This window comes from Pan paniscus, chromosome 7 (assembly GCF_029289425.2).
Source record: "Pan paniscus chromosome 7, NHGRI_mPanPan1-v2.0_pri, whole genome shotgun sequence".
Taxonomy (NCBI): Eukaryota; Metazoa; Chordata; class Mammalia; order Primates; family Hominidae; genus Pan; species Pan paniscus.
In genome coordinates this window covers 107,437,684-107,450,053 of record NC_073256.2, presented here as the reverse complement: position 1 = coordinate 107,450,053, position 12,370 = coordinate 107,437,684, and the positions used below count along the sequence as shown (strand labels likewise).

Sequence of the window (12,370 nt, the reverse complement as noted above, 5' to 3'; positions counted from 1 at the left end):
AAGATCATGCCACTGCACTCCAGTTTGGGCAACAAGAGTGAGACACCATATCAAAAAAAAAAAAAAAAAGAAAAGAAAGTAGACCGATGGTTTACTAGAGGTTGAGGGAGTGGGAAGAAGGGGGTTTCTGATCAAAGCGTACAAAATTTCAGATAGAAAGAACAGGTTTTAAGATCTACTGCAGGGTGACTATAGTCAATAATAATGTACTGTATATTTAAAAATAACTAATAAAAGTAAATTTCAAATGTCTCTCCATAAAGGCCAATAGGTAAGAGAGGTGATAGATATGTTAATTAGCTTGATTTAATCATTCCACATTGTATACACATATCAAAACATCACACTGTACCCCTTAAATGTACAGGGCACCCCATAAATGAATTCAATTATGATTTGCCAATCAAAAGTAATATTAATAATAATTTTAAAATGCATTGGCAAGGGAGGCGTTAGCATTCTTGAAAAACATTAAAAAACAAAAAATTTTAAACAACAGCCAGGCTCAGTGGCTCATGCCTGTAACCCCAGCACTTTGGGAGGCCAACGCAGGAGGATCACTTGAGATCAGAAGTTCAAGACCAGACTGATAAAGATAGCAAGACATTGTCTCTATAAAAATTTAAAAAGATAAAAACAATAAATATAAATAACCCTATTTCCAATAAATTAAATAATGATACATCAAAACAATAGAACACTAAAAATAATATTTATCTAAAAAATGACCTGATTTATCATGTAATCTGAATTTTTTTTTTTTAAAAGGTTGAGACAACACTGGAAAAAAATAATATTTATTAAGTTATATAAATGTAAACATTTAGTATAAATTTAACCAGAAAGAGAAATATGGCTATACTGGTGGAATCAGTGGAGGGAAAGAGTGTGTCTTTGTGTGTTTGGTGAGAGGTGGGTGGGAAGGTGGGTTTGGAAATGGAGTGAGTGATAAACCATCATTATTGGTGTGTGAACACAATATCAACACAATAGTGTGATAGTGAATAAGTCTCACGAGATCTGATGGTTTTATAAATGGGAGTTCCCCTGCACAAGCTCTCTTGGGTGCCACCACGTAAGACATGACTTTGCTCCTCACTCACCTTCTGCCATGATTGTGAGGCCTCCCTAGCCATGCTGAACTATGAGTCAATGAAACCTCTTTCTTTTATAAATTACCCAGTTTGGGTTATGTCTTTATTAGCAGCATGAGAACAGACTAATACACAGGATTAGTACTAAAGGTAAAATGGAGACTAGGTACCTGTCTGCGTTTTATTTTGAGAGTATTGTATTGCAAGCATGTGGAGAAAAAGTGCAACAGCCTAAAAAAAAGCCCAGTGAAAGTCAGTGTAATTGGAAATGTTGGGCCACTTATTCCAAACCTATAACATTCCCCTATATATACACAATTAAATGTAATAAATGTAATTTATGTACACAATTAACTGTCAATGTTAATTGGGGTTTCCATGGGGCTTGTGGCATATAAATTCAACCAGGAAAACTGAATTCCTTTGCAGATTTATTCAGATGAGGTAAGATGGAAGCTGGTTTCCTCTTGTGTCAACTTGGGCAATGGGGATAGTCAGTCTAGTGAACATGTTATAACTGACTCCTGGGAAAGCAAAATGGACATTTTAAAAATATAGGCTCAAAAGTATAGCTCTGTAGACTTGAGACTTTGGATTCATTATTATTTGATTTTCAGGATGACAAATTAGTCAAACCAAAGATGAAATTTAATCAAATGATATACAAAAATATTTTATAGGCTTTCTTTACCTTTTTTACCCAGAGAAATCTATTCTTCTTTTACAGCTGGGATGGCATGCTATCTCTTAGGCATCACATTCTCCAAACTCTGGAGACAGAATGAATTACTTCCTCCTCTATACTTAAATACTGCTGGAATAATACTTATCACAATGTATCATAAATAATTATCTATAAGTTTGACTATCTTGCTAGATAATGAATTTCAAAAGGGCAAGGGCTATAGCTTATTCAGTACTAAATAAAATGCCTGGCTACAAATAGGTCCTAGCAAAAATTAAAGGTTTGAGTTAATACTGAGTTACCCAAAGAAGATAATTCACAAGTCCAGTGAAAAGAAAGTATACTGGAAAGGCAAAGTCTATTATATTTAGTGTGTATCCTCTAATTTCTTTCTTTTAGGCCCTATCAATATAGGTATAGTATATTATGTAACTCAAATGCTACCCCCACCATTGAGTTTCTCCTGATTTTCCAAGTCACAAAGATCTGTTCTCTCTGCACTTCTAAGCACTTTTTACCTCTATCAGTAGGTAAAGAGGAGCCTTTACCTACTCTCCCCATGCCTCCTTTTTTTTTTTTTAATGTTTTGAAGGACTATATTTCATTTTATTTATCTTTGAATATACAATGGCTATCACTGGCCTGGCACATAATACATATTCAATGAATGTTTGTTAATTAAGAATTTATTAGACTTGAAATAGTCAAAAGATGAGAGATAATTTGTTTCATTTCTATTCCCTTTTCTGTAACCAAGATGAAGGCCAAAGTGGTCTTAGGAACCTTTTGTCTTCCTGATGAGTTCTTCTATGGTGTCCCACTGCTCCTTGGTGACCTAACACAAAAAAGATGTCAATTTAATGTGCTTTTTACATGTTTTTAAAGCTTAGTATCCTAGCTGCTGATATTACATTATACACACAAAAGCATTACCTTTCTCAGGTCGTTGAACTCCCCTGAAATAAGTACTTCCTCTCCACCGTCAAATTTAATGACCTGGAAAAAACAAATTTTTAAACTCTGAAACTAACTCCTTTTAAAAAGTTTCTGAACCACTAGCCATTTTCCCATACTAATTGGATGGAATATCTCTTTGGCACTTTAAATCAAGCCCAAATTTTAAAGATAAAACTCATGATTAAACCTAAATTGATTTACTCAGTTTATAATTCTATTTCTAACATCTCCACAATTTCAAATATCTACCCAATATTGAAGATCATCTTAAAGGTATATCTACCAAGGTAACCTGCATCTATTAATTTATCACTTGATATGGTTTGGCTGTGTCCCCAAAAAAATCTTATCTTGAATTGTAATCCTCAATCTCTCTCTCTCTCTCTCGTCTCCCTTTTTTCTCTCTCTCCCTCTCTTTATCTCTATTGCCTGCCACCATGTTAAGTTATGACTCTTCCCCTTCAGCCATAATTGTAAGTTTCCTGAGCCCTCCTCAGACATGCAGAAGAGTGAATCAATTAAACCTCTTTTCTTTTTTTTTTTTTTTAATTATACTTGAAGTTCTAGGGTGAATGTGCACAATGTGCAGGTTTGTTACATATGTATACATGTGCCATGTTGGTGTGCTGCACGCATTAACTCGTCATTTACATTAGGTATATCTGCTAATACTATCCCTCCCCCCTCCTCCCACCCCACGACAGGCCCCCATGTGTGATGTTCACCACCCTGTGTCCAAGTGTTTTCATTGTTCAATTCCCACTTATGAGTGAGAACCTGCAGTGTTTGGTTTTCTGTCTTTGTGAGAGTTTGCTCAGAATCATGGTTTCCAGCTTCATCCATGTCCCTACAAAGGACATGAACTCATACTTTTTTATGTCTGCATAGTATTCCATGATGTATATGTGCCACATTTTCTTAATCCAGTCTATCATTGATAGACATCTGGGTTGGTTCCAAGTCTTTGCTATTGTGAATAGTACTGCAATAAACATACGTGTGCATGTGTCTTTATAGCACCATGATTTATAATTCTTTCGGTATATACCCAGTAATGGGATGGCTGGGTCAAATGGTATTTCTAGTTCTAGACCCTTGAGGAATCACCACACTGTCTTCCACAATGGTTTAACTAGTTTACAGTCCCACCAACAGTGTAAAAGTGTTCCTATTTCTCCACATCCTCTCCAGCACCTGTTGTTTCCTGAATCTTTAATGAACACCATTCTAACTGGTGTGAGATGGTATCTCACTGTGGTTTTGATTTGCATTTCGATGATGGCCAGTGATGATGAGCATTTTTTCATGTGTCTGTTGGCTGCATAAATATCTTCTTTTGAGAGGTGTCTGTTCATACACTTTGCCCACTTTGTGATGGGGTTGTTTGATTTTTTCTTGTAAATTTAAGTTCTTCATAGATTCTGGATATTAGCCCTTTGTCAGATGGGTAGATTGTAAACATTTTCTCCCATTCTGTAGGTTGCCTGTTCACTCTGATGGTAGTTTCTTTTGCTGTGCAGAAGCTCTTTAGTTTAATTAGATCCCATTTGTCTATTTTGGCTTTTGTGGCCATTGCTTTTGGTGTTTTAGTCATGAAGTCCTTGTCCATGCCTATGTCCTGAATGGCATTGCCTAGGTTTTCTTCTAGGGTGTTTATAGTTTCAGGTCTAACATTTAAGTCTTTAATCCATCTTGAATTAATTTTTGTATAAGGAGTAAGGAAGGCATCCAGTTTCAGCTTTCTACATATGGCTAGCCAGTTTTCCCAGCACCATTTATTAAACAGGGAATCCTTTCCCCATTTCTTATATTTGTCAGGCTTCTCAAAGATCAGATGGTTGTAGATGTGTGGTATTATTTCTGAGGGCTCTGTTCTGTTCCATTGTTCTATATCTCTGTTTTGGTACCAGTACCATGCTGTTTTGGTTACTGTAGCCTTGTAGTATAGTTTGAAGTCAGGTAGTGTGATGATGCCAGCTTTGTTCTTTTGGCTTAGGATTGTCTTGGCAATGCGGGCTCTTTTTTGGTTCCATATGAACTTTAAAAGTAGTTTTTTCCAATTCTGTGAAGAAAGTCATTGGTAGCTTGATGGGGATGGCACTGAATCTATAAATTACCTTGGGCAGTGTGGCCATTTTCACACATTGATTCTTCCTATCCATGAGCATGGAATGTTCTTCCATTTGTTTGTGTCCTCTTTCATTTTACTGAACAGTGGTTTGTAGTTCTCCTTGAAGAGGTACTTCACATCCCTTGTAAGTTGGATTCCTACGTATTTTATTTTCTTTGAAGCAATTGTGAATGGGAGTTCACTCATGATTTGGCTCTCTGCTTGTCTGTTATTGGTGTAAAAAATGCTTATGATTTTTGCACATTGATTTTGTATCCTGAGACTTTGCTGAAGTTGCTTATCAGCTTAAGGAGGTTTTGGGCTGAGATGATGGGGTTTTCTAAATATACAATCATGTCATCTGCAAACAGGTACAATTTGACTTCCTCTTTTCCTAATTGAATACCCTTTATTTATTTCTCCTGCCTGACTGCCCTGACCAGAACTTCCAACACTATGTTGAATAGGAGTGGTGAGAGAGGGCATCCCTGTCTTGTGCCAGTTTTCAAAGGGAATGCTTCCAGATTTTGCCCCCTGGCTGTGGGTTTGTCATAAATAGCTCTTATTATTTTGAGACATGTCCCATCAATACCTAGTTTACTGAGAGTTTTTAGCATGAAGGGCCGTTGAATTTTGTCGAAGGCCTTTTCTGCATCTATTGAGATAATCATGTGGTTTTTGTCTTTGGTTCTGTTTATATGATGGATTATGTGTATTGATTTGGGTATGTTGAACCAGCCTTGCATCCCAGGGATGAAGTCCACTTGATCGTGGTGGATAACCTTTTTGATGTGCTGCTGGATTTGGTTTGCCAGTATTTTACTGAAGTTTTTTGCATCAATGTTCATCAGGAATATTGGTCTAAAATTCTCTTTTTTTGTTGTTGTGTCTCTGCCAGGCTTTCGTATCAGGATGATGCTGGCCTCATAAAATGAGTCAGGGAGGATTACCTCTTTTTCTATTGATTGGAATAGTTTCAGAAGGAATGGTACCAGCTCCTCTTTGTACCTCTGGTAGAATTTGGCTGTGAATCTGTCTGGTCCTTGACTTTTTTTGGTTAGTAGGCTTTTAATTATTGCCTCAATTTCAGAGTGTGTTATTGGTGTATTCAGGGATTCAACTTCTTCCAGGTTTAGTCTTGGGAGGGTGTATGTGTACAGGAATGTATCCATTTCTTCTAGATTTTCTAGTTTATCTGCATAGTGGTGTTTATAGTATTCTCTGATGGGAGTTTGTATCTCTGTGGGATAGGTGGTGATATCCCCTTTATCATTTTTTATTGCATCTATTTGATTCTTCACTCTTTTCTTCTTTATTAGTCTTGCTAGCAGTCTATCAATTTTTTCGGTCTTTTCAAAAAAAACAGCTCCTGGATTCATTGATTTTTTGAAGGGTTTTTTGTGTCTCTACCTCCTTCAGTTCTGCTCTGATCTTAGTACTTTCTTGCCTTCTGCGAGCTTTTGAATGTGTTTGCTCTTGCTTCTCTAGTTCTTTTAATTGTGATGTTAGGGTGCCCATTTTAGATCTTCCCTGCTTTCTCTTGTGGGCATTTAGTGCTATAAATTTCCCTCTACACACTGCTTTAAATGTGTCCCAGAGATTCTGGTATGTCGTGTCTTTGTTCTCATTGGCTTCAAAGAACATCTTTATTTCTGCCTTCATTTCGTTAGGTACCCAGTAGTCATTCAGGAACAGGTTGTTCAGTTTCCATGTAGTTGAGCGGTTTTGAGTGAGTTTCTTAAACCTGAGTTCTAGTTTGATTGCACTGTGGTCTGAGAGACAGTTTGTTATAATTTCTGTTCTTTTACATTTGCTGAGGAGTGCTTTACTTCCACCTATGTGGTCAATTTTGGAATAAGTGAGATGTGGTGCTAAGAAGAATATATATTCTGTTGATTTGAGGTGGAGAGTTCTGTAGATGTCTATTAGGTCTGCTTGGTGCAGAGCTGAGTTCAATTCCTGGATATCCTTGTTAACTTTCTGTCTTCTTGTTCTGTCTAATATTGACAGTGGGGCGTTAAAGTCTCCCATTATTATTGTGTGGGAGTCTAAGTCTCTTTGTAGGTCTCTAAGGACTTGCTTTATGAATCTGGGTGCTCATGTATTGGGTGCAAATATATTTAGGATAGTTAGCTCTTCTTGTTGAATTGATCCCTTTACCATTATGTAATGGTCTTCTTTCTCTCTTCTGATCTTTGTTGGTTTAAAGTCTGTTTTATCAGAGACTAGGATTGCAACCCCTGCTTTTTTTTTTGTTTTCCATTTGCTTGGTAGGGTTTCCTCCATGCCTTTATTTTGAGCCTATGTGTGTCTCTGCATGTGAGATGGGTCTCCTAAATACAGCACACTGATGGGTCTTGACTCTTTATCCAATTTGCCAGTCTGTGTCTTTTAATTGGAGCTTTTAGCCCATTTACATTTAAGGTTAATATTGTTATGTGTGAATTTGATCCTGTCATTATGATGTCAGCTGGTCATTTTGCTCGTTAGTTGATGCAGTTTTTTTGTAGCATTGATGGTCTCTACAATTTGGCCTGTTTTTGCAGTGGCTGGTACCGGTTGTTCCTTTCCATGTTTAGTGCTTCCTTCAGGAGCTCTTGTAAGGCAGGCCTGGTGGTGACAAAATCTCAGCATTTGCTTGTCTGTAAAGTATTTTATTTCTCCTTCACTTATGAAGCTTAGTTTGGCTGGATATGAAATTCTAGGTTGAAAATTATTTTCTTTAAGAATGTTGAATATTGGCCCCCACTTTCTTCTGGCTTGTAGTTTCTGCTGAGAGATCCACTGTTAGTCTGATGGGCTTCCCTTTGTGGGTAACCTGACCTTTCTCTCTGTCTGCCCTTAGCATTTTTTCCTCATTTCAACTTTAGTCAATCTGACAATTACGTGTCTTGGAGTTGCTCTTCTCAGGGAGTATCTTTGTAGCCTTCTCTGTATTTCCTGAATTTGAATGTTGGCCTGCGTTGGTAGGTTGGGGAAATTCTCCTGGATGATATCCTGCAGAGTGTTTTCCAACTTGGTTCCATTCTCCCTGTCACTTTCAGGTACAATCAGACGTAGATTTGGTCTTTTCACATAGTCCCATATTTCTTGGAGGCTTTGTTCATTTCTTTTTACTCTTTTTTCTCTAAACTTCTCTTCTCACTTCATTTCATTCATTTGATCTTCAATCACTGATACCCTTTCCTCCACTTGATCGAATCAGCTACTGAAGCTTGTTCATGCATCACGTATTTCTCATGTCATGGTTTTCAGCTCCATCAGGTCATTTAGGGTCTTCTCTGTGCTGTTTATTCTAGTTAGCCATCGTCTAATCTTTTATCAAGGTTTTTAGCTTTCTGGCGATGGGTTCCAACACCTTCCTTTAGCTCAGAGAAGTCTGTTATTACCAATCATCTGAAGCCTTCTTCTCTCAACTCGTCAAAGTCATTCTCCATCCAGCTTTGTTCCGTTGCTGGCGAGGGGCTGCATTCCTTTGGAAGAGAAGAGGCGCTCTGATTTTCAGAATTTTCAGCTTTTCTGCTCTGGTTTCTCCCCATCTTTGTGGTTTTATCTGCCTTTGGTCTTTCGTGATGGTGACATACAAACGGGGTTTTGGTGTGGATGTCCTTTCTGTTTGCTAGTTTTCCTTCTAACAGTCAGGACCCTGAGCTGCAGGTCTGTTGGAGTTTGCTGGACGTCCACTGCAGACACCGTTTGCCTGGGTATCACCAGCGGAGGCTGCAGAACAGCAAATATTGCAGAATGGCAAATGTTGCTGCCTGATCCTTCCTCTGGAAGCTTCGTCTCAGAGGGGCACCTGGCTGTATGAGGTGTCAGTTGGCCCCTACTGGGAAGTGTCTCCCAGTTAGGCTACTCGGGGGTCAAGGGCCCAGTTGAGGGGCCAGTCTGTCTGTTCTCAGATCTCCAACTCCATGCTGGGAGAACCACTACTCTCTTCAAAGCTGTCAGACAGGGACATTTAAGTCTGCAGAAGTTTCTGCTGCCTTTTGTTCAGCTATGTCCTGCCCCTAGAGGTGGAGTCTATAGAGGCAGGAAGGCAGGCCTCCTTGAGCTGTGGTGGGCTCCACCCAGTTTGAGCTTCCAGGCTACTTTGTTTACCTACTCAAGCCCCAGCACTGGCGGACACCACTCCCCCAGTCTCACTGCCACCCTGCAGTTCTATTTCAGACTGCTGTGCTAGCAGTTAGCGAGGCTCTGTGGGCATGGGACCCTCTGAGCCATGCGCGGGATATAATCTCCTGGTGTGCCGTTTGCTAAGACCGTTGGAAAAGTGCAGTATTAGGGTGGGAGTGTCCTGATTTTCCAGGTACCATCTGTCAGGGCTTCCCTTGGCTAGGAAAGGGAATTCCCCAACCCCCTGCACTTCCCTTAAACCTCTTTTCTTTATAAATTACATAGTCTCAGGTATGTCTTTAGCAGTGTGAGAACAGACTAATACATCACTGAATAAATGTCATAGGCTAAACAATATATATAATATTTTATATTATTTACAACTAAATACGTATTTTAAATCATATTTACATTCATCATTGTCAGGATTGGTTCCACAACAGACCTCCCTGCCCCAAACACACTCCTGAAAAAAAAAGTGAAGAGAAATAAACAACGCTTACTGCTCCATTAATCCAAGAAGCATAATCACTACAAAGGAAAGCAGCAAGATTTGCGAGTTCTTCTACAGTCCCCAGGCGACCACAGGGAATTCTGCCAATCATTTCTTTCTCAAATGTTCCAGTTGGGTCCAGACGGCTAAAGGCACCCTTAGAAATTAAGAAAACAATTAGGTTGTGTCGGGTTTTTCAATCAATTCCTTTCCTACTCAAGAAAAAATGTGTATAAAATGGCATGCTGCCATGCAGCTTAAAACCTTAGGCTTTGTAAGTAAAAAAGAATTTCACCAAATTATTCTTAAAAAAAAATAGATCACTGGAAAATATAACCCTTTTAATCTTAGTTTCTTCTATGTAAAATGAGGATATCTATCTTAGTTACCTCACAAAATTGTTATAAGCATCAAATGAAAAAATGTATATAAAGGTATCCTGAAATATGTACAAGCTTAGGTGGTAAAGGCAGTGGTATTACTGGCTTTTCATTTAATAAACACAGAAAAGTGGCTCATAGGAAATATTTAAGAGGAAATTCCTTTTCTTTCATCCCAAAGTATTGGAAAAGGAAGAAAACAAGTATGTAGAAATTCAATTAGATTCTAGAGAGAGAAAAACTACAACTAAATTGGCCAAACAATTTGTTTTCTGTCAATGTTGTGAAGGAACAGACCAAGATGAATTATAGATGTGCACTGATTAATAAAAACAACTGGATTTTTCTGTACTAGTGCCTTGAAGTTTAGGTGGCAGTTTTCCTCAATAACGCAGCCATAAGACAGAACAAACACTCAGAGGACTCCATGACAGACCTCCAGTTCTTCCCAGGAGGTTATAAAGCCCAGAGACAAGGGGTTGCAACTGGTCCCAGTCCTGGTTCTAAAAAGTGCATGCTAGGGAGTTTCTACGCTTCAGTTTTCTTTTAATCTCTTTAACAGTAAGTAGTTATTATTTGGGTACAACTCCTATCTCAGTGGCTAGACTGTAAACTTCTTAGTGGCAAGCACTTTCTCAGAGATACTTCTGTATCTTTCTCAGTACCCATAGATACAGTGAACAGTCAATAAATATAGGTTAAATAAATAAAATGCAGGTGATTTTTCCCTAGATATTGGGGTCTTGGAGAGAAGCATTTGTATCTATAAGCCTATTTTCAGATATGCTTAGGACAGGGCCACCCTGAATCATGTTTTAATGTATGTTTTTAAGTTTCTTTCCACTAATTTTATTAGACTGTTTAGTATTGAATTGTCAGATAAATAAGATAGTCAACAAGTTTCAATCACTCAGGAAGTTTTTGTTTCTATTTCCCATCCTTTAAACTGCTAAATAAACTAATATGGCCATTTCCAAGTTATTTTTTAATACCCAGAGCTACCTATAACCCAAACGTCCCTTAGTATTATTTTCCAATATGTTTACACAACTGAAACAAGTTACCAAATTTTGCCTGGTCTTTCAACATTACATCTGGTTGGCATTATAAATACTTGCTTTAGGTGAAAACCAAGAGAAGTGTGAGTGAAGTTATTTTGGGATAATGAGAGAGCAGAGAAGGTGTGGATATTCTGAGCAACATCTGTAACAACATTAGAGATAATTACAAGTTGCAATGAGTATCCACAAGGATTATTACTTATAGGTGAAATCTATGCTGTCAGAAGGACTTATAATCAGAGACATGTGGGCGTTAGATGACATGCATAATTGACTGAGAGTGAAAGGGCACAAGCATGAGTCAAGGAAAATGCTACCTACCTATAACAAGACAAAGCCTATATAATAAGTTACCAAAGCATCTCTCAAACTAAAAATATAGTTACATTTCCTTGATTTTTTTTAAAAAAGGATGTCAGACAATGTAAGAGCCTTTAAAATGTCATGAAAGTTAACAAATACAGGACAATAACAGACCACTGAAACAAATCAGACAAAGTGCCAACATTGATGGTATAAAAGATCCCAAAAGATTAAGACACTGAAATTGACATTATGAAGAAATTGCATAGCTGCTACATTCCTGCCCGCCTCCTTATTTCTTATATTCGATAATGAATAAAGGCAAAGGCCTCTTCCCTAGAACCAGGGCTCTAAACCTAGGCATCTCTGGAAAGTCCTTTACACAACAACCAGAATATACCTATCAGCGTTTCATTATTTAATCATTCACAATGTGATAACAAGCAAAATACAACTTACTTTGGTTTTTATAGGCCCTGGTTGAATCACATTGAATCGCATTCCATATTTACCCCATTCAGCTGCAAGAGACCTAAAAATTAAAATCAACAACATACATTCTGAAATATTATACCATATGTTAAAGACAGTAATAACTGAGACTCACTAGATGCTTACTACATGCCAGAGATTACAACCCCAACAGGTAGGTACTATTATTGTTCCCTATATTACAGATAATGTAACTAAGGCACAGAGAGGTTAAATCATTTTCTCTATGTCATATGGCCAATTTGTCAATCTCAAGAGGTCTAGCTTCAGTCTGTACCCTTAGTCACTCTACTGTACAACCTAACCTTTACATTTTAGTGTCCTTAACCACTATGCTACACCACCTACCATTTGTAGTTTAGAATATATACTTTTGTCCAATGTCAATACACATTTTTAGAGTAGGTATTCATTATTCACATAAAAACGTGAGTGCTTCATGCCCTTCCTTCACATTTTCTGGAGTTCAGTCTTGTAGTTACAAAGTTCATTATAACTTTACTCATAGCCCTGTACATTGGATTACAATGTCTGTAATATCACAAGTGCTTTATTTGAGTAAAAGAGTACATCGATAGAAAATATAAACCACATCCATGTCTAACTAGGCTTTAATATAATTGTTGAACCAAACTTGAAAGGAAATAGGAATCTAACAAAATCTTGCTTAATGTCCTGA

The 12,370-nt window shown here is 37.7% G+C and overlaps 1 protein-coding gene across 3 annotated transcripts in view; it reads right to left on the bottom strand.

Moving 5' to 3' along the window:
- Positions 1-12,370, bottom strand: part of DECR1 (2,4-dienoyl-CoA reductase 1) — a 67,072-nt gene that overhangs the window by 11,576 nt on the left and 43,126 nt on the right. The window contains exons 7-10 of one of the 3 annotated variants that reach the window (XM_034966328.3): positions 11,659-11,731; positions 9,466-9,612; positions 2,713-2,775; positions 2,563-2,614 (exon numbers count right to left, since the gene is read on the bottom strand). In XM_034966328.3, coding sequence (XP_034822219.1) covers positions 2,563-2,614; positions 2,713-2,775; positions 9,466-9,612; positions 11,659-11,731 — 335 coding nt within the window. Of the gene's footprint in view, positions 1-2,447; positions 2,615-2,712; positions 2,776-9,465; positions 9,613-11,658; positions 11,732-12,370 lie in introns of those variants that run through there. The other 2 variants (XM_003821143.5, XM_034966329.3) reach the window with 2 other exon arrangements.